The following is a 19,475-nucleotide window of genomic DNA, read 5'->3' as shown; positions in this document are numbered from 1 at the left end:
CAAAACAGCGAGATGAACTGAGGAGGGGGGGGGGGGGGATTTCTTTGTGGAAAGAGGCAAAGGAGAACATGAAGCGAGAGGAGGCAGGGAGAGCGTGTGGCCCATACCTTCATAGGTGCAGTAGTAGAAGACGTTGAGGGCCTCCACAGCCTCAGGCCCCCTCTGCTTGTACCCGAAGATGAGGTCGATCCACTCGTGCAGGTGCGCGGACACGTGCTCCGACTCCTGCAGACACAGCGGGTCAGGGCTAGTGTCACAACAGCCACCATGTCAGCAGCGATGCTTGTAAATCCGCACCATGAAAGCACAGACCACTAGGCTTAAGAACAGCTTCTACCCTACTGCAGAATACATCATCAACAGCTAACTGCAATGCCTCAGACTCAATGTACATCCGCACTATGCACTTTTTGCATGGTCTGCCATGTTTTTTTCCTACTACTACTACACATTTATTGTTCTCCACAACATATGTATTGCTCCCGTTGTTATTATTTATTATGTTTGTTATGTACTGTCTACATTCTGTGGTGTTGTACTGTGTATGTCGGTGCAAATAAAAATTTCAATGTACGTCTCTAGTCTATCGACAAGTGGGTGGTCAGTGTCATTCACAGGCCTGCACATTTCTGTCCCAGAAGGTGCACATTACATCTTTTGACAGTTTACAGCCTTCTCCTTAATATCGAATTATCCTCCTGTTGCTGAAGTGTTCAAGTGTTAGGAGTGTTAAATCCTTTCTGTGTCAACCTTTTTTAACGACACAATCGGCCAGCGTTGTGGAACAGTAAAGAAAAACAGCAAGAGCAAGATAGCTTTGGTTTGCTATGACTTCATCTTCTATTGGTAACTTTAAATACTAACACTGAAAGGGGGGCATTTCTCAATAGCCATCTCCCATTTTAGCTAGCTTTCTCAGTTTGTCTGCATGTCTTACAAATGCATCAGGGATCCACACAATTACCAAAGCCTTCCTGTGTTTCCTGATGAAGTCCTCCCGGGACTCAGCCCAGCGGGGCAGCACTACATCGCTAACTTTGTCCTGGGACATCTGCAAACAGCCTAGGTCAAACCCTGAAGGAGAGAAATTCAAGCATGTTTGTTAACTTTCTTTCAAATTAATTAGCGTTACTGTTCCTTACACTTCCCTGTTGTAAACACTTTGGCAAAAAAGGTGTAAAACAGGTGAATTTCGTTTGGAACTGAAAAGGGAAAGACAGGGAAAGAGAGGGAGAAGAGATAAAAGGGGGAGAGCAGAATGAGAAACTGGGCATCAAGGGGAAACAGATTAAAGGCTGATTTTCATACGCAAGCTCAACGTATCAACAAATATTTCTGAGAAAAACACAGAAGCACAGCCCAAAGAACAGACGTGCAGGCAACAGGGGTCGCTGTACTGTGGAGAGACTCTAGCCAACTCATCTTAATTAAGCTGAGTGCCACTGCTTAGGCAATCAAGGTCCCAGTCTGGTAGAGACATTGACTAGGGCTTGAGCCCATGTTTGTAGAGCTCAGCCTGCACTCAGTCAACCAACGTTATCTTCTGAGCCCCTCAAGAGGCCCTGAGCCTGAGCTGCTTTGACATTGTAGACAATACAGATACTTGGTGAAGTGGGAGATATAAATATTGCACCTATTGAGCTGTTCAATATTACCACTTCACCTCAATAGGAAAGGTAGCAGCTACAGCAACTATTTTCCTTCCTGGGAATGGCACTGACACCTGCTTTCTATCCCACATTTCTAGCCTTTCCTCTTTAAACTTCAACGTTTTGTCTGTTCTCCTTCTTTTTCTGCTCTTACTGTTCATGTTCTCCAAGAACTCGGGGAAGTAGAAAAACTCGGGGATTAACTCCTTCACGTCTGCTGGGCTCTCCATGCGCGCCTGCCAGGCAGCTGCGACGGAGTGGAACTGTCGGTCCGCACAGTCAAACCTGCGGACGGTACAGAGGTCAACCGGGTCACGCCCACGCACAGTGCAAGTTCAACACACAGGCTGACAAGACATGGCATTAATGCCTGCTTTTGTCCTGTTTTCTCTCGGCAGGTTGCACATCTGTACAAGAGAGTCTCTGTAAGAGCATGCAAACATGTCAGAGAAGTGTTATCTCACCTGCCACTCTGTAGCTGGATGTGAAGTGTGGTGAAGGGCTCAGTCCTGATCATATAGTGCATGACGCCGGCAGCATTGGAGTAGTGTGTACCATAGTGGAACTTATCAATAGTGCCTGTAGAGTCCTCAAAGCTCTCATACCTGCAGAGACAAGTTAGCATAGATATGCATTAAATCACTGCCAAGGTATTTTGAAGAAACCAGAGTTCCCCCAATGTCATCATGTAAGGGGTCACTGAACAAGATCTTAAAACTAATGCGCAGTGCAGACACATCCCCCCAGACGCACTGGAACACACACCAGGCTGGTCTTTCAAACCCGGTGAAACACAAAGACAAACCAGTAGAGACACAGAGACATTTAGCAAAGAGGTTAACTGTTCTGAGAGAGGTGGCGAGCAGTTCACAGAAGGACAGAGGGAACAAAAGGCTCTCACTTCTCTCGGACTTCCTGTGCGTGCCGGGGGTTGACGACGCCGATGGGTTTGGACAGGTCCCTGAACACGGCCGGGTCATCGAGGTCCAGAGTTTCGGAGGTGTAGTCGCACAGCACCCAGGGGAACTACGAGGAAACCCACACTGAGAGACTGACGGACAGGCCGACTAATACACAAATACTGTACAGTGCACCTCAACTTGCATTCCTATATCATGCCTCAAGCAAGGAATTCCAGGGCACTTTACAATAAAATCTCCAGCTCAGAATCAGCTCAAAAAGCTCTGAATTAAAAGATTAATTTGAGCCTGTGATAAGAAACCTAGCAACTGATGCCCTTGGTCCTGGTTATATGCAGGTAGAGGGGAAGTCAGGAGTTCTCCATCTACTCGTCTCGGTGTGGCTTAGGACACACAACAACGATTGATCCAAAATATCTGGGTCCAGAGTCGTGAATGTCCTTGGAAGTTGTGAGCAAATCTTATTTATTAAAAATTATATCAGTCCTATGCAGATCTTTAGAAAAAGAGCAAAGGCTGAAGAATGGGAGAATTGTGTTGACAGCGCAGACACTGAAATGAATCTTTACTTCTTCCTTTGCAGCCAATACAAGCTGTAACACCTCCCCACTCCAACTGGAGCTGGTGTATTCCTGGATCATGGAGGACGGGATAAAGGCATCACAGTAGTCTAACCAGGGCACGACAATACAGAACTGGCAAGGCTAACAGGCAGGGACACACCACTCGGCCTACAGACACTGGGGCACAGTCAACATAGACATTAAAGGGGGACTGTAATGCTATTTTTATATTCTGAGGTTAGAAAGAATCAGCATTGATGAGTGCGTTTCAAATCACAGTGGAAGTAAAATGTACACGATAACATGTAAAACCTAAACTTTGTGATACTTTCAATTTATTTTGTTACCGAGATGTAATAACCATCTGAGAAACTTGGGACTGTAGTTCTCCTTTAAGACAGATGGACAGAAAGAACCTTACCACAGGGTACTGCGAGAGGTCATTGTAGGTGCGGCCTGCAATGGTATTGAGCTGCATCAGGTACTCGAAGTTGGAGATCTCCCTGAACACCCATTTCTGGAACAACAGAACAGCACTGTGGCATCAACACACTTATGATACCTGCATCACCAGCAGGGAACACTCTCCCTCTCCATTCGTCTCTGTCTCTTGTTCCGTCTCCTCAGTCCCTTTCTCTGGTGATCTTTACCTCTTTTCTCTTTCCCTCGGTCTCTATCGCACCATGATTATCTGTGTCTCAATCTCTGGCCTCTCTAGTTACCGGCAGCCATATCACCTTGCAACTCACAAATGGCAGCCCACTGAAGCTCAGCAGGTGTGAGCCTGGTCAGTACCTGGATGGGAGACCTCCTGGGAAAACCTAAGGTTGGTGCTGGAAGAGATATTAGAGGGACCAGTAGGGGGCACTCACCCTGCAGTCTGTGTGGGTCCTAATGCCCCAGCATAGTGACGGGGACACTACAGGTTAAAAAGGCGCCATCCTTTGGATGAGACGTAAAACTGAGGTCCTGAGGCTCTGTTGCCTACGCAAAAAGAGTAGGGGTGTAACCCCGGCATCCTAGGCTGCCGTCGCATCATCCAGGTGGGGCTGCACACTGGTGGTGGTGGAGGGAAGTCCCCGTTACCTGTAAAGCGCTTTGAGTGGAGTGTCCAGAAAAACGCTATATACAGTAAGTGTATAAGTACTATCATCACGTTCAGATATATTATGGCCAAAAGGCATTGGACAAGTGTTGCGAAATATGCGAAACATAAAGATCCCAGAAGAACAGGCATGGCATGAAAGAGGGTACTGGAATGAAGCACATTTACAGTAAGTCTCTGACCCCATTGCAGGATGCTACAATGTGTCCAGCTATTGTACACATTCCTCTCTCCAAGACAGGCTGAGAAAGATATTTTCTTCTGCCTCCAGTGTTATCTTTGCCTTTCAGTATCAGCACCCAGTTCTGCTACACTGGTTTATCAACAGCGTACTGATCAGCAGTGAGAAACACTCTCTGCAAGGCTGTGACCTCAGTTGCGAGAGCTGTAAAGGTATAGATCTAATCTGCAATAGTTTACTTCTTTACTAGAGCAGATCCTACATCTTCTCTCGAAGCTTTCTGGCTGGAGGACTCCTGAAAATTGACAGCAGTGTAAGAAGAAAGGAATTAAAGGCAAAAGTGCAAGGCAGAGCCTGGAAGTAGGGGTGCTGATCTGCTGCTCCCTTCATCAGCAGAGACCTTAGCTCTGGTCTGCAGTCATTGTTACTGAAGTGGGAGATGGAGCCTGTGTACCCCGATTCACTCTTCCTCACCTGTGTTAGCCCTGAGGCCGTCAGCAGGGCCTGGGGAGACCGGGATCCAAAGTAGAAGAGGTTGGGGGGCCGCAGTCCCAGGATCCGAGAATACACTTTGTTACGGACCTGCGTAGGGGGACAGATCCACAGACACTAATTCTGATAGAGAACCAAATATGAGTACTCTCTCTAAGAGCTTAATCCAAATGCTACAGGGTAATTCCACAGTAGAAAGTGCAAAGAAGAATCACAACATTTCGGTGTTGAGCACAACTGAAGAAGGATCAGTATTGTGTTTCTCCTTTCCATTTTTCAGCATGGAATTAACCTTTACTTGTTCCTTTGCAGGCAACACCAGCTGATGCAACTCAACACTTGAACTAATCCACAGGGTGTCTGGTCCAAATAAAGACTACTGAAACAGATCCATCTGTTTTCAGTGACTGCTTCATCCTTAGACAGTAACGGTCAGTCTAACTCAGTCAAATGGTGCATGGTAGGACCATACCCCGGAGGGGCACACACGTACATTCACAGGGCAAAGCAGAGATGCCAATTAGCCAGCATGGTCAGCATGGGATGGACTGTGGGAGTAATGCAAAGAACCCAGAGTAATTGCCACACAGGTAGAGCCAAATTGCTGCGCAAAACGTCCTCAGCCTATCACAATGTAGAGATGCCAATGAACCTGATGCCATTAAGTCAGTATGGCATGGACTGTAGGAGGAATGCAGAGAATCTACAATACAGAGAAGCCACAATATAGGCAGCATTTCTCTTAATTACACCCTAGTTGAATATACTGCAAAATGAAAGTGTAAGCTCAATTTGTCTGGTTAATTCCTGCCTGGGGACAACTAGGACAACTCTAAATCCAAGCATATGAACTACCACAGCAGTACACTGTAACAAAGCGCCGTTCAGTGTGTCCCGCGGAGGACAGAGCGGTCAGCGTGGCACAGGAGAGACAGAGGGCACTGTGCTGTTCAAGAAAGGCACCTTCTTCTTGAAGTTGATGAAGTAGTGTGCCTGGTCATTAAAGAACAGCTCCAGGGCGGACCGCCGCAGGTTGTAACGTCGCAGATGGACCTCCCTCAGCTGGGATAGTGGACGCTTGAAATCATACCCAATACCTGAAAGAGAAGGGAAAGGAAAAAGTGTAAAAATGCTCTACAGGACTGTGTTTTTGCAAGGCATTCGGAGCCAGGAGCCCTCGAGATCCTCAACATTAGAACCTAGGAGCTTGTCTAGATCAGAAACCAAGGTCTTTAGTGGATCACCAGGAGTTTGTAAGAACAAATGATACATTTCCCTGCGAAGCCTCCCTTCTTTTCCTCAAATTGAAAGTTTGTCAATTCACACCAGGTGAATGTGAGACAGGAAAGGGGAAAACGGGTCCCTGATGTCAGAGTCAGCAGGGTTGTGGGTCTTTATCAGAGGCTGTGGCTCGGGCCTGGCACTCTGCTTCAGGGGCTTAATCAGCTGTACTGCCTTCATTCACGATCTCCCCACAGCCCCTGGAGCTCCCGCCCTCACCCTCCTCCGTCTCCTCCTTTTCACTGGTGCCGTCGTAGAAGTACAGGTGGTGCGTGGTGACCTCCAGACGACCCTGGATCACGGCCACGATGGTGATGAGCTCGCACTCTTCTGACAGGACCAACTTTTCCTTCTGGTTCTCTTCGTCCACCTCCGTCCTGAGGGAGACGGGCAGGGGGGAGGAGTGTGGAAGAGCCGTACCGGGCCACAAAAGAAGTGGAGAGGAGGTGTTGATACGACTGTTAGAAGTATCTATGAAGTGCAAAGATATTCACCCCCTTCTAATGACATCCCATTTTATTGAATTACAAAATAACAAACTTTTTTTTTTAAAGCGATTAAAACTGAACACTTTTGTGGGCCTGGGAAAATGTAAACATCAGCAAAAACTGCAAAGAAAAATAAAAAAAATATAGATGGCACAAGTATTCTCCATCTTTGCTATGACAAACCGACATTTGTGCAAGTGCATGGGACTATTCTGACAAGTTCACTAACTGAGTGGCCACAGTCTGTGTGAATGAATAGCTGTTCACACGACTTCAGAATCACATGACCTCCCATAAATTGAATAGAGGGCCCTTAGTCAGGGAGTGAATGGCAAGCAAAGATTTAACCGTGAAGACAAAAGGAGCTTTAAAAACAACTAGGGGATAAAGTTGTGAAAATATTTCAAAGACCTTAAGTATCCCTTTGAGCACAGAGAAGTCGATCATTAAGAAATTACATTCTTCAAGAGAAATTATTTTTGAGTTTATAGTGAAAATCCTTGGTTGAACCTCATTGTCCTGATACTTTTGGAGGGCACTATCTGTTGCGACAAAGCTGGAATAGGGATCTAACTATTTTGCAGGTACTGTGGAGTACAATTTAGCTATAGAAACAATTCTGCAGATCCACAACAAAAACTTGACTGTGCTGCTGTGCCCAGTGACTCACTGATTGTCCGGGTAGACCAGGTCCTCGTCGCCCAGCTGGTCGTCCTCCATGTCGCTGACTTTGGCCTCCTTCGCTACGGCAAGAGGCAGCGGCTCCGCGAGGCTGCGGTTATCCGTGCCTGCAGACACAGCCAATCCGAGGATCAACACACTCCCGAGGAACACTGCGTCTCCGACGCTACACTTACAGCAGCAGGGTACTGTTGCGTGGGGATGGTTCCACGTTTCCTAAGCGTGGGCAGCCTCACATACCCATGTTGTCTCTCAGAGCGCTGGCCTCTCTGTGCGAGTCAAAGTTGTAGGTGGGAACCAGCTTCAGACGCATCTTGGAGTACGTCTCCGCGCTGGACAGCTTCCAGTGCACCTCCGGCTGGATCCTGAATGATGGAGACGGGGAGGGAGGAGAGACAGATTGAAACACCCAGGCAGAAAAGAGATGAGACGGGATATTGAGCCAGTTAGCAAAATGAACAGAAACACAGAGAAAGACAGAACAAGTAGATGGAGAGACAATCCGAGATCAGAGAAGCAGAACGCCTGGTGAAAATGTAGTCATTACAAAACAGTTCATATCAAAGGACCGTGGCACAGTGGAGCAGTGATGGGAGCCTGGGTTCAATTCCTGGGCTGGTATCTGCTTGGAGTTTGTATGTTCTCAACATGTTTGTGTGGATTTCCTCTGGGTGCTCCGGATTTAGCCCACAGTCCAAAGACATACAGATAGGTTAATTCACTTCTGATAGAACTTGCCGAGGTATTAGAGTGTGTTTGTATCTGCCCTGCAATGGATTGGTGTTCCATGCCTTGTGCATGTTGCTTGCTGGGCTAGCATCCCATTCTCCTGCCACCCAAAACTGGATGAAACCATTAGAAAATGGATAATATAAAAAAAATGGATGATTAGAGCAGAAGTGAGCTGGACAGAAACACTGGCACTGGAGTTATACAAGCTGAAATACGGTTACAGATACAGGGGCTGGGGTGGACAGACTGACAGGCATCCTCACCGCAGTGCCCAGGCGCCCCTCTCGCTGGTCAGCTGTCTGCGCAGGGCCTTCCACTGACGCAGCACTGCAGCCTGCTGGCTGGCCGCCTGTTTCAGCGCGCTGTAATATCGGGTGTTCTCACTGCGCACGCGGCGCAGGCAGGGCTCCACTATCACCTCCTGCCAGACACAGAGAGAGCATGTTACAGCAACACCGAGAAAGCAAGAACACAGACTCCAGCAACACAGTGGGATGCAGAGACAGGGAGAGAGCGTAAGACAGTGGAGTTAAAAGACTGTGACAGCCATGGGTAAAGATCATTAGAAAGAGACAGAGCAACTGGATTGAGTACCTGGAATCTGGCCTTGCTGTGCACACGGTCTTTGTCCCGGCGCTGGGCCGTGCTCATTAGAGCATCATAGCAGGAGTTCCAGAAATTAGACATGAGGTCGTGACTCTTCCCAAAGGTGTCTAGCTCATACTGCTGCATGGTGGGCTGCACCTGGAGAGAGAGACACACACCCACGCACTCAGGTACCAATTCGAGGTCAAATAATTCCCAGGCCTTATCGATGAATAGACTGCAAAACAAGGCTCTGTTCCCAAGACATCAACTTTACGTACACTTTAAATACATATTGGATAATCTAGCTTTGCTAACATGGGAAAACTTTGTATTAAACTCTCAATTAAATACTACAGTTTTAGTTTAGACTGCTGGCCAATTTCTAATTCAAGAGCATAGAAGCACTGAATGCTACACAGGAACACTTCACATTTAATTAAACTGAAATTAAGCTCTGTATGCCACCATACATACTGTATCTAATTACATGGTATGTCTCTTATGATTAGTATTATTTCACATTATAGTAATACATTGCTCATTACAACTTTTATTCATGACATGAGACTGATTCTATATAAATTCCTAGTAGCTATATGGTACACAGATATCATTCTGCTGTTTCTCAAAAGAAGGCAGGGTATTGCCTTCAACAACATATCTGGGTTTCTTGTTCCAAACCTCCAAGTACTTCTTGTTTATAAAAGTGTTTCCCTAGATGTGGAGGGGTAGAGTGCACTGTACAATATCATCCAAGAGTATGGGTTGTGAAACAAATCTCCTAACTTTCTTTGAGCGATCAAAATATTCACACCAACTTAACCACATGGAAGATTGATCCTCAAATACATGAGCAGAGGAGATCAAGGTCTTGTACTGTAACACTGGAGTACCACACGTATCGGTATAAGGTCCCTTAATCCTCACAATGATTAATGGCTCTCACAGACAGCCATCTAACCGTACAGGGTTACAACTGTAAACCAAGCTGAAAACTACTAGTAACTCCAAGTTATGTGGGAGTTGCTTTCCTAGATTACAAGAACAGACACTTTGCATTGCAAAAAGAGACACTGACATGGTGCGTGCTGAAGTCCTTCCATTCCTGGGTGCAGATGTATTGCTGCAGGTCCTGAGTGAAGGTGGCGCTGCCGTTGGTGGGGGGCAGGGAGGGTAGTAGGGCATGCAGGGCGGATGGGTCAGCGTGCTGGTCCAGCAGTGTGCGCATGATGGGCACGAGCTGCGAGAAGGCCTCTGCTCGCCCGCCCTCCTCCAGGGCCTGCACCAGGGGGGCCCCGAGGCGTCCCAGCAGGAAGCACACTTCCTCCCAGACCAGGCAGAGCACTGTCTGCAGCAGGCTGTGCAATTTCACGCAGGCCATAGCAAACACCTGCACAGGGAGAGATGGGCCGGATTGACATCTGTAGTACAGTGCGGGATGAACAACACTACAATTATATCAGCCACAACTCTAACTTAGGCATGGTAATGCCTCTAAAATGAAACAACTCCACTTGGTTAGAGATGAGGAAAATTAATAATAAGTACTGGTACACAACGTCAAGAAGATACAAATCTTTGGAGAAAACTAAGTCTTGTTGTTGATGTGGAGAAAGCCAGTAAAAGGGTACAGACAGAAGGTAGCAGTATTAAAATGAATGTCTCAGAGACTCAATGTCTTATTAATTCTTAGTCTGATGGATTAAATGTACTAAAGACTGTGAAAGGAGGATCTCCCACGCGCAAGCTCGCGTCAGGGCCCAGACCTGGGAGTGCTGCTGCTGGATGTACCCGGTGATGATGCGGAGGCCAATCTGAGCCATCTCCCGCAGCTCCGGCGGCCCCGGGGAGCCGTACCAGGCCTGCAGTCGGTCCATGAGGTTCACCACCCCTTCAAAGATCTGCCGCAGGAGGGAAACACACAGGGTCAGGCACAGGGCCTGCAACAACTACTACTAAGAAACAGTTAAACAGTTAAGATGCGCTCCACCTTCCCAAAGACGTAGCACGTATGGTCAACAATCCAGATGACTGCTCATCTCCTCCATAATTTGTCCTGGGACGGGAGTTACAATTACTGAAACACAGGCTTTTATTTACAACCACCCACTCCAGAGATGCAGGCATCACCAGAGGATCTTAAACCTGCAGGATTAAGAGGGAGTGCTGAGTGGAGGTGAAGGCTCTGGACTCCTAACTATAGGGTGTGGGTTTAATTCCCCCCTTCTGGTGCTGTTGTTGCATCAATGAGCTTTAACCCTGATTGCTCTTGTTTACTTAGTTGTACCAACAATTGTCCAGTACCAATGTGCTGAAGAGTCACCTGAGGTACCCTTCAACAATGCTGCTACCCTGGGATGGACTGTTACTCTGGGGAAAGAGTGCAGCTCTCAGTACACTTTACACTACAGAAAACAGGATAAGCTCCAGCCTGATAAACATCATAGAGGAGTCTATCCTCCTTGACTGCCAACCTCCAATCCCACAAGACTCTCCCCCTCAGTACCAGTTTCCCAGGGACTGTACCCCCTTATTCTCAACACCTCTAGTGCCTACTCTCTGATCCAGAGGAGGGAGAGAAATAAGAAGAGATATTTCAACCTTTACATATGTCTACTGCTTCAGTCCCAGACAACCTCAGATGTTGCGATCTGGAACCCTTCAACAGTTGCACAATGGGAGCTCGTCGTCCATTCCTCAATCATCGTCGTTCCCTCTCTGCCTCTTCTCGTCGGGCCTTACCTTCTCGCTCCACAGCGCCTGGTTGTCCGTGCCCTCTGCAAACAGGAAGTCCTGCAGCAGACGCAGGAGGCGCACGATGGAAAGGCAGTGTCCAGTTGGCGAGGTGCCCACGCTGTCCCTCAGGTCAGTGAGGGATGACTCCAGCATCATCTCCAACAAACTGAGACAGAGGGAGGGAGTCAGTTGGAAAGCGCAGATGGAGAGAAAAACCGAGAGACGCCTTTTTCAGCCTCACTGATACAAGAAAGGGGGAGGGGCAGACAAAAACACACACGGACATGGTGAGGAAATTAATTCAAGTCAAAATCCTGACTTGGAGGGCAAACTCCCTGCACCTGCGCTTGATGTCATCTGGTGGGCGCACCAGCTGACAGGAGGAACCAAGCTTGGTCAGCACGGAGAAGACCTGCCCCCTCTCGCGCCACACAGCGTCCTCGCTGCCCTCTGCCCCACTCCACATCACGGAGAACACGATATTCGTCAGTAGGTTACATAGTTCCTCCTCTGGGGTTTGCTGGAGGGGAGAGGAGAAGTTGGACAAGTATGGGGATTGATTAGTGCTATTCTGACACATCAGTTTGTTCTACAGAAAGTCAATGTACCTGTGAATCAGCAGAATAACTGAAATGGCATGACATGATATTGTCAAAGAATTAAGCCAAACTAAAGTATCAGACAGCCAATGTATTTTACTAGGTCAGTGAGGAGCAGCAAAAGCACTTAATCAGTTAATAACAGTAGGTTAGTGGTGCTAGAGGTTGTACAGGTAGTACTCGTGGGTTCCAGGTGTTAGAGGTGTTGTACAGTCAGGACCAGTAGGTTAAAGGTGTTAGAGGTGTTGTACTGTCAGTTCCGGTGGGTTACAGGTGTTAGAGGTGCCGTACAGTCTGTACCGGTGGGTTACAGGTGTCAGAGGTGTCGTACAGTCAGTACCTTTGGGTTGCAGATGTTAGAGGTGTTGCAAAGTTAGTAACCATGGGTTACAGGTGTTAGAGGTGTTGTACAGTCAGTTCCTGTGGGTTAAAGGTATTTGAGGTGTCATATAAACAGTACCTGTGGGTTAGAGGTGTTAGAGGTATTGTCCCCAGGTGGGACCTCTGTGCCATAGCTGCCATCATCCAGAATGTTGGAAAGGCTGGAGCTCTTTCGGGCGCGAAGACCAGGGAAGGGCTTGCAGTTATCGAGAGGGGAGGGGGTGTCAGCTTGGCTTACTGGGGTTTGTGATCCAGTGCCTCCCCCACCTGCACCCCCTCCTAGCTCCAGCCCTAGGTCGAAGGGTGAGCCACTAAAGGGGGAAAGGGGGTGGTAAAGGCCCTGTTCCTCATCTGCCCGGTGGCCTGGTATGTCCACAGTATTGGAAATGGAGGACGACTGGCTGGCCAACTCTGCCGAGTCAAAAGACTTGAAGTTGAGCGAGTTTCCAAAGTTCTTGAGCTGGCTGCCACCAACGGGAGACAGCGAGAGGTCAGAGAACCCCTCTGAGACAGACACATCCGGCGGGTCCTCTTCCTCCTCCTCTTCCACCCTCAGCTCGTATGGCAGGAAGACCTCATGTGCCGGCTCTTCCAGCACCATGCTGTCCTGCCTCAGCAGGCTGGGCCGGGCCGTCTCCAGCGACGAGGCCGGGCTCAGCCCGGACTGGCTGGCAGCGCGGGACTCGTAGGACTCCTTGACGTAGAGCTTGGTGAGCACGTCCTGCCAGCCGGGCTGGCGTGCCAGCTGCTTGACGTTGTCCTCGCTGGAGTAGATGAGGTGAAACAGCTGGGGGAGGGCAGAGAGGAAGGTCATCAGGCTGTAAGCAAGGGCAGTGAGCCTAAACGCACACCCGTCATCCACTAATCACTCCCAGACAGACGTGTCACACTCTCTCAAAAGTCTTTTTTCTACACTGTAACCAATTCTTAGTCCATGTCCCCGCGTGACTGGGATTCCCAGGATTTTCAGTATGAGTAATGAATAAATTTATGTTTAAAATTAATAATTTAAGTTTATCCTCAAAGAATTTCTGCAAATGTAGATGTCTAACTTTACATGTGCCAGTACATCACATTGTAGAGCCATTGGAATGAAACTGAGAGACATCTTGTAATGTTCAAGCATGTTAGTTTTTTTCACTCAGTGGCACAATTGTTTACTAACAGAGGCAAGTAGTTTGAAGGGATTCTACTTAGTGAAACACAACTGAATATATTTTTGTCTTTGAAAAGAAAAGTGCTAACAAATAATTCATTCCCGTCTACCATGACATGAATATGGAGTGTGAAATGTTAAGGCATGTGCTCTTTGGCGTAGATGGAGAGGCAGTGTGGGTGATTCAGTGAGTACCCTGGAGGTGGCGATGTTAAGAACGAGGCAGTCACTCATACTCTTTGGAGTTGGCCTTACCTTGCGGCAGACGTCAAGGCGCACAGCCAGGTCAGCCCGGTGAGAGAGATACGCCACGGCCAACAGGTCCCTGAAGTTAGGAGTGGAGTCTGACGGAAGGAGAAAGAGACAAAAAAGGTGTTGAGGTGTAACAAGGCCACCAAAGACTGAAGGCTTTTCTCTCAATCTTGACATAGTTAAGGGCTCCAGTGGAGAGACATTACTATTTTTTTTTTATTACTGCTTTCAATCGAGCCCCTCATCCCCAATATTTCCCCCCATTTCTTATAAACCCTCTGTGACCACCCACCCTCATCTCCATCTCCACCTTCTCCCTCCAAAACTCTCTTTTCTCTCTACTGTTCACCTCCCAGTCCCACAGTTAGTCTTTCGGCTTTCCTCTCTCCTTTTGTTTAGCTCTCACTTTCTACCTCTTTTCTTCCTTTCTCCTTGTGCCTCCTTTCTGTCCATCCTATCTATCTCCCTGTCTCCACCTTTGTCACCCGGTTTTCAGCCTGTCCCCGTCACTAAGTGTGGTTACCTGTAGCGAGAACTTGCTCATAGAGGCAACGGATGGTTGTCAAGGTGACGGGGATGTCACCCAGGCTGCAGACCAGACCCAAGTACCCACAGTCCCTCAGCTTCAAGCGGTGTTTGCCGCGCTCAGACACACGCTCATACTTCAGCATCTTATACAGGATCTGAGAGAAGGGAAGAAAGAGGGGTTGAGAGGAAAAATGGATATGCGAGGAGAGCAGAGACCAGGGGGGGATCAGTGGGTGACAATCATAGCTTTAAAAAGAGGACACTGTTGAATGTCTTATGTCTTAATAAGTGAGCTAGCCACAGCGTTTGAGCAGCCAGCAGACCCTGCCATCAGGCGATATGATAAAGAATTCCTGCTCCATGCTGATGAGCATGGGCTGCAGCTAAGGGCAGATTGTGTCTGGAGGGAAAGGAACATTACCACATTGTACAGGAGAAAAAGGGGACAAATGCAGCTGAACTGAGTGCAGAGCAATAACACTTCAACTCCAACTATTTTAGGTAGCCTGGTGTAGGACTCGCGAGCTGCGTAAGTTATTTAATATAACTTAGAAGGGAAACCGTCGGGGTTTTTTGGCTGAATCTGCACAAGGAGACTTAAACACTGCGACTAGCACCCCCTACAGGAAGTGTAGTGGGTGGGCACAGCTGCGTTGAGGCCTCTCACCCGGAAGACTCTCTCCCTCACGCCGTCTCCGAAGGTGCTGTTGAGCAGCAGACAGTAGAGTGGTTCCACCCCCGAATCCAGCAGCACAGCCAGCAGCTGGTCCCGGGGCGGGGAGGAGCGTAGGAGGCTGTACAGCATGTCCAACACGCTGATCACCTGCAGGCAGGGCAGGGACACAAGACGCCCATCATTTCACCTCGCCAGAAGCTGCTCCGCCCGATAAATGCCAATAAAAGGCAGCCTGAACTGGGGAAGGACACACAGGAAGAGCTTCATTTCTCGCCAGATTCTCTCGTCTTAAACTCAAGTAAGAGTTTGGGCCCAGAAAGTTACACGAGTCAGATTTCACCCTTGAGCCTCATGCACATTTACAGTTTTCTACTGTGATGGCAGTGCATCCCTCAGCACATGAACACGTAGTACTTTGTACTACATCAAATATGCTGTAGTCAGCAATAACATGTAACAAATGTGGATTAAAGACTAAAAATCAAACAAAAAAAATTAAAATCATGGTTTAAAAAAGCTAGAGCTATTGAAGGAAGCACTACGCAGGTGTTGTAGGCTCCACTTACCTCTGTAAATCTGAACGTTTTATTAATGGATATGACCAAAAATTTCTATCACAGTATAATTTTAATTTTGGACCATAATGATATACATCAGGATATAGAAGTTTTGCTCATACTTTTAATAGAACATGCTTTAAAAGCAGTACATGACTTGGTTGGCAAGTTTTTATTGCCTGAAGTTAACTATTAGGTCTGAACCAGCAAGACGAACATTTTCAGAATTATATCTTTTTAATTAATCTTTTTCCCAGACTAAAATATCGGTCCGACCGGGATTTATAAAATTCCAAAAATTGTCCGGGATTTTCTTTTGCTCGTTACTTAGACTGTGTAAACAAACATAGGCCTACATATTTTCCTTCGTTCCATGCATTACCGGTAGATGTTTTGAACTTACATGCAGCGTATACAGCGCAGCTTGAAAACAGTTCTTGTCTGTGTGGCTGTTTTTATGGCCATGAGAAATAACAATGTTTAACTTGTTTCATTATATTTCAAAATGTTTCGTTAAAATTGATCATTTTTGCAACCAATGCGAACGTCTCCTAAGTTATGATGTCTTAATTTTTTCCTCAGATGTTCAGACTTTTGTTGTGTTAAAATACAAATAAAAAACTTGAAAAATAGGGCTATATTTTAGTTTTTTCCTTGTTTGCCATTATGGAAGAGAAATAGCAACACTGCAACTGTTTATCAGTTTACTAAGAAGTGTAATAAAACTAGAGAGTTTAAATTTAAATTGATTTTTTTATTAGAAAAATCAAAGATGCGTTACTTTGGAGGCATTTGTCGAGTGTCGATTATCTCCACCCCCCGCCGTCCTTTTTTATGAAAACCAAAATATGGTCAACCTACTGTAAAGTTGAACTTGTGTAAACTGAGTGCTATGTAACCTGGGGCGAGCCGGTATATGAACTAGCAAAGCCACAACCTGTGATTCACTTGCGTTCTGATGGCTGGCTCATCGCTTGAGCCCTCTTGCCCTCCCCTGGCCTGGTACCTGGTGCTCCTCGGCCACAGCGGCCATGTAGGCCAGAACGCTGTGCAGCTCCTCCGTGGTGGGCCCCTTCTGGAGGAAGTCCTGCGCCAGGGCGAACAGCGAGGTCTGGACCGTCCGCACCTCGTCAGAGAGAGGCCCTCCTTCCTTCTCCGCCCTACAACACACACACACACACACACACACACACACGTCACAGACATGTTCCTGCTCAGCACCACGAGCACAAACAGACCTACGTATCAGCCGACTTGATCCTCAGCCCAGCAGTGGTCTAGAAGGATCAGTGACTTATGGATGTAGCTCTAAAATCCGTAAGGATTGATTTAAATAAATAAGATTTGAATCTCTCCACCTATTTGTTATTGCACCCAGTTAAGGATAGTGGCAAGCAGGGAGAAGACAATACTGCTCCCCACCTGGATGGGATGCCAAGCCACCGCAGAGCAAAGAGAGAAAAATTTAGAATTTAGACCAATAACGTTTAGCCGCCCTGTCATTGTGAGGTGGGAGGATGCCAGAGGGCCTGATGAACATCATGGGAAGAACATGCAAACTTCCCACAGAAAGACACTCAAAGTCACAATCAAACCCAGGACCCTGAATTTGGGAGGCGGCCGTGCTGGCTACCATGGTACTGCGTCTCCTGTGAGATACTGAGATGAAACCAAATGCACACAATCTTGTCCTGAACTACAACACTCTGAAAACATGCTTTTACTGATGGCTAACCTAACCACAAGGGGGTGCTGTTGACACAGTCTCAGATTAATGGTGCATCCATTTTTTCTAATTCACCCGCTCTGTCTCTTCACCTGGTTTTACAGTTAATTTATAATTATAATAATTGCTTACACTTATAAAGCGCTTTTCTGGACACTCCACTCAAAGCGCTTTACAGGTAATGGTGTCTCCCCTCCACCACCACCAATGTGCAGCTCCACCTGGGTGATGTGACGGCAGCCTTAGTGCGCCAGAACGCTCACCACACATCAGCTATCAGTGGGGAGGAGAGCAGAGTAATGAAGCCAATTCATAGATGGGGATTATTAGGAGGCCATGATTGGTAAGGGCCAATGGGAAATTTAGCCAGGAGGCCGGGGTTACTCTTTTCGAGAAACGCCTTGGGATTTTTAATGACCACAGAGAGTCAGGACCTTGGTTTTCTAATCTGAAGGACGGCGATGTAAAACACTTTTGTAAAAACACTTTTTACAGTGTAGTGTCCCCGTCACTGTACTGGGGCATTAGGACCCACATGGACTGCAGGGTGAGCGCCCCCTGCTGGCCCCACTAACACCTCTTCCAGCAGCAACCTTAGTTTTTCCCAGGTCTCCCATCCAGGTACTGACCAGGCTTACAGCTGCTGACCTTCAGTGGGCTGCGAGTTGCGAGTTGCAGAGTGATATGGCTGCTGGCTATATCAGTTCCTGTCACTCTCTAATTTATCATCTGCTCACTCATCTCACTCTCTCCTTCACCTTCTCTTCACATGGCCTCTCTCCTTCTTTGCCCATCGTCTCCTTCTCCTTTCACTTTGTTCTCCTCTTCTCATCTTTTTCTCCTTTCTCACCTTCCGTCTGCCCCCCTCTAGCTCCCCTCCAAAGGCCTACCCGTAGTGCGTCCTGATGGAGTCCAGGGTGTACTGCACTCCGTACTTCCTGCGGAAACGCTGCCTGCCTTCGCTGATCACGGAAGACAGGTACTGGACGTGTCCTGCAAGGAGAGGAAGGAGGGAGGGAAACCAAAGAGAACTTCACATTCCACCTTCAAATAAATCACATCGCACCATTGCTTGCCTTCTTGTAAATTACTGAGAGCTGATTTGTGTGTGTGCCATCCAGGCAAATCGTATATGAAGTTCCCAGGGACAGTTTATCCTCATAAGCTGGAAGGACTGTGTGTGTGTTAGCTGTACGTGAAGAGACTGTTTGCACTGTGTGTGGAACAGCACTGACAACATCTTGAACAATAAGGTATTAGCAGTGACTGTTAAAAGGCAGTTACCCTGTAAAATCAGCGACAATTATGACAATTACAGTGAAGTAGGAAACTACAGGAAGTGCACTTAAAACCCACAACAGGAGATGCTAATTTACGCAAAGAATTATGGGAAGATGGAACCAGTAACCCAGCCAAATTGTTAAAGCTGAGAAACTGGATTTCTTCCACGAACCTGGGAGACCCTTGGATCAATCGGATCATGGGCCACATGGCAGAATTCATTCGGCAAGGCCCACAGACCTGCATGGACAGTACCTATTCGCACAGCGAAGTGGCTGCTGCTCCAGATTCGGAAGTCGAACAGCAGGTGTTGGTACAGGCTGGTCAGGAGGGCGCTGTTCCCCTCGCTGGATACCTGCTTTAGCAGGATCTGGGAGGCCATCAACACACTCATATCCATCAGGGAGCTGGGCACCTGGGGGTGGGAGGGGGCATTTAGCTGCTATGTCATTTCATATGTCATATGGCCGCTGGCTATGACATATCACCCTGCAACTCAAAACTGGCAGCCCACTGAAGCTCAGCAGGTATGAGCCTGGTCAGTACCTGGATGTGAGACCTCCTGGGAAAAACTAAGGTTGCTTCTGGAAGAGGTGTTAGTGGGGCCAGCAGGGGACACTCAGCTCACCCACTGGTCTATGTGGGTCCTAAGGCCCTAGTATAGTGATGGGGACACTACACTGTAAAAAGGTGCCGTCCTTCTGATGAGACATAAAACCTGACTCTGACTGGTCACTAAAAAACCCAGGGTGTTTCTTGAAAAGAGTAGGGGTGTAACCCCGGCATCCTGGCCAAATTTCCCGTTGGCCCTTACCAATCATTGCCTCCTAATAATCCCCATCTATGAACTGGCTTCATCACTCTGTTCTCCTCCCAACTGATAGCTGGTGTGTGGTGAGCGTT

General features: G+C 47.6%; 1 protein-coding gene across 3 annotated transcripts in view; it reads right to left on the bottom strand.

The window, feature by feature from the left end:
* nbeal2 (neurobeachin-like 2) overlaps positions 1–19,475 on the bottom strand; it is a 95,861-nt gene that overhangs the window by 13,122 nt on the left and 63,264 nt on the right. For all 3 annotated transcript variants that reach the window (XM_088601389.1, XM_088601391.1, XM_088601390.1), the window contains 24 exons: positions 18,828–18,987; positions 18,182–18,284; positions 16,572–16,725; positions 15,000–15,155; positions 14,328–14,487; positions 13,808–13,896; positions 12,476–13,183; positions 11,758–11,936; positions 11,423–11,582; positions 10,447–10,581; positions 9,759–10,070; positions 8,687–8,836; positions 8,356–8,513; positions 7,601–7,725; positions 7,350–7,467; positions 6,411–6,568; positions 5,874–6,007; positions 4,893–5,000; positions 3,554–3,649; positions 2,551–2,675; positions 2,114–2,254; positions 1,804–1,934; positions 965–1,074; positions 108–225 (listed from right to left, as the gene is read on the bottom strand). In XM_088601389.1, coding sequence (XP_088457515.1) covers positions 108–225; positions 965–1,074; positions 1,804–1,934; positions 2,114–2,254; positions 2,551–2,675; positions 3,554–3,649; positions 4,893–5,000; positions 5,874–6,007; positions 6,411–6,568; positions 7,350–7,467; positions 7,601–7,725; positions 8,356–8,513; positions 8,687–8,836; positions 9,759–10,070; positions 10,447–10,581; positions 11,423–11,582; positions 11,758–11,936; positions 12,476–13,183; positions 13,808–13,896; positions 14,328–14,487; positions 15,000–15,155; positions 16,572–16,725; positions 18,182–18,284; positions 18,828–18,987 — 3,988 coding nt within the window. The remainder of the gene's footprint in view (positions 1–107; positions 226–964; positions 1,075–1,803; positions 1,935–2,113; positions 2,255–2,550; positions 2,676–3,553; positions 3,650–4,892; positions 5,001–5,873; positions 6,008–6,410; positions 6,569–7,349; positions 7,468–7,600; positions 7,726–8,355; positions 8,514–8,686; positions 8,837–9,758; positions 10,071–10,446; positions 10,582–11,422; positions 11,583–11,757; positions 11,937–12,475; positions 13,184–13,807; positions 13,897–14,327; positions 14,488–14,999; positions 15,156–16,571; positions 16,726–18,181; positions 18,285–18,827; positions 18,988–19,475) is intronic.

Source organism: Lepisosteus platostomus, chromosome 12, assembly GCF_059453375.1.
Source record: "Lepisosteus platostomus isolate fLepPlt1 chromosome 12, fLepPlt1.hap1, whole genome shotgun sequence".
Classification (NCBI taxonomy): Eukaryota; Metazoa; Chordata; class Actinopteri; order Semionotiformes; family Lepisosteidae; genus Lepisosteus; species Lepisosteus platostomus.
The sequence above is the reverse complement of the archived record's forward strand: the minus strand, read 5'-3'. Positions and strand labels throughout refer to the sequence as shown.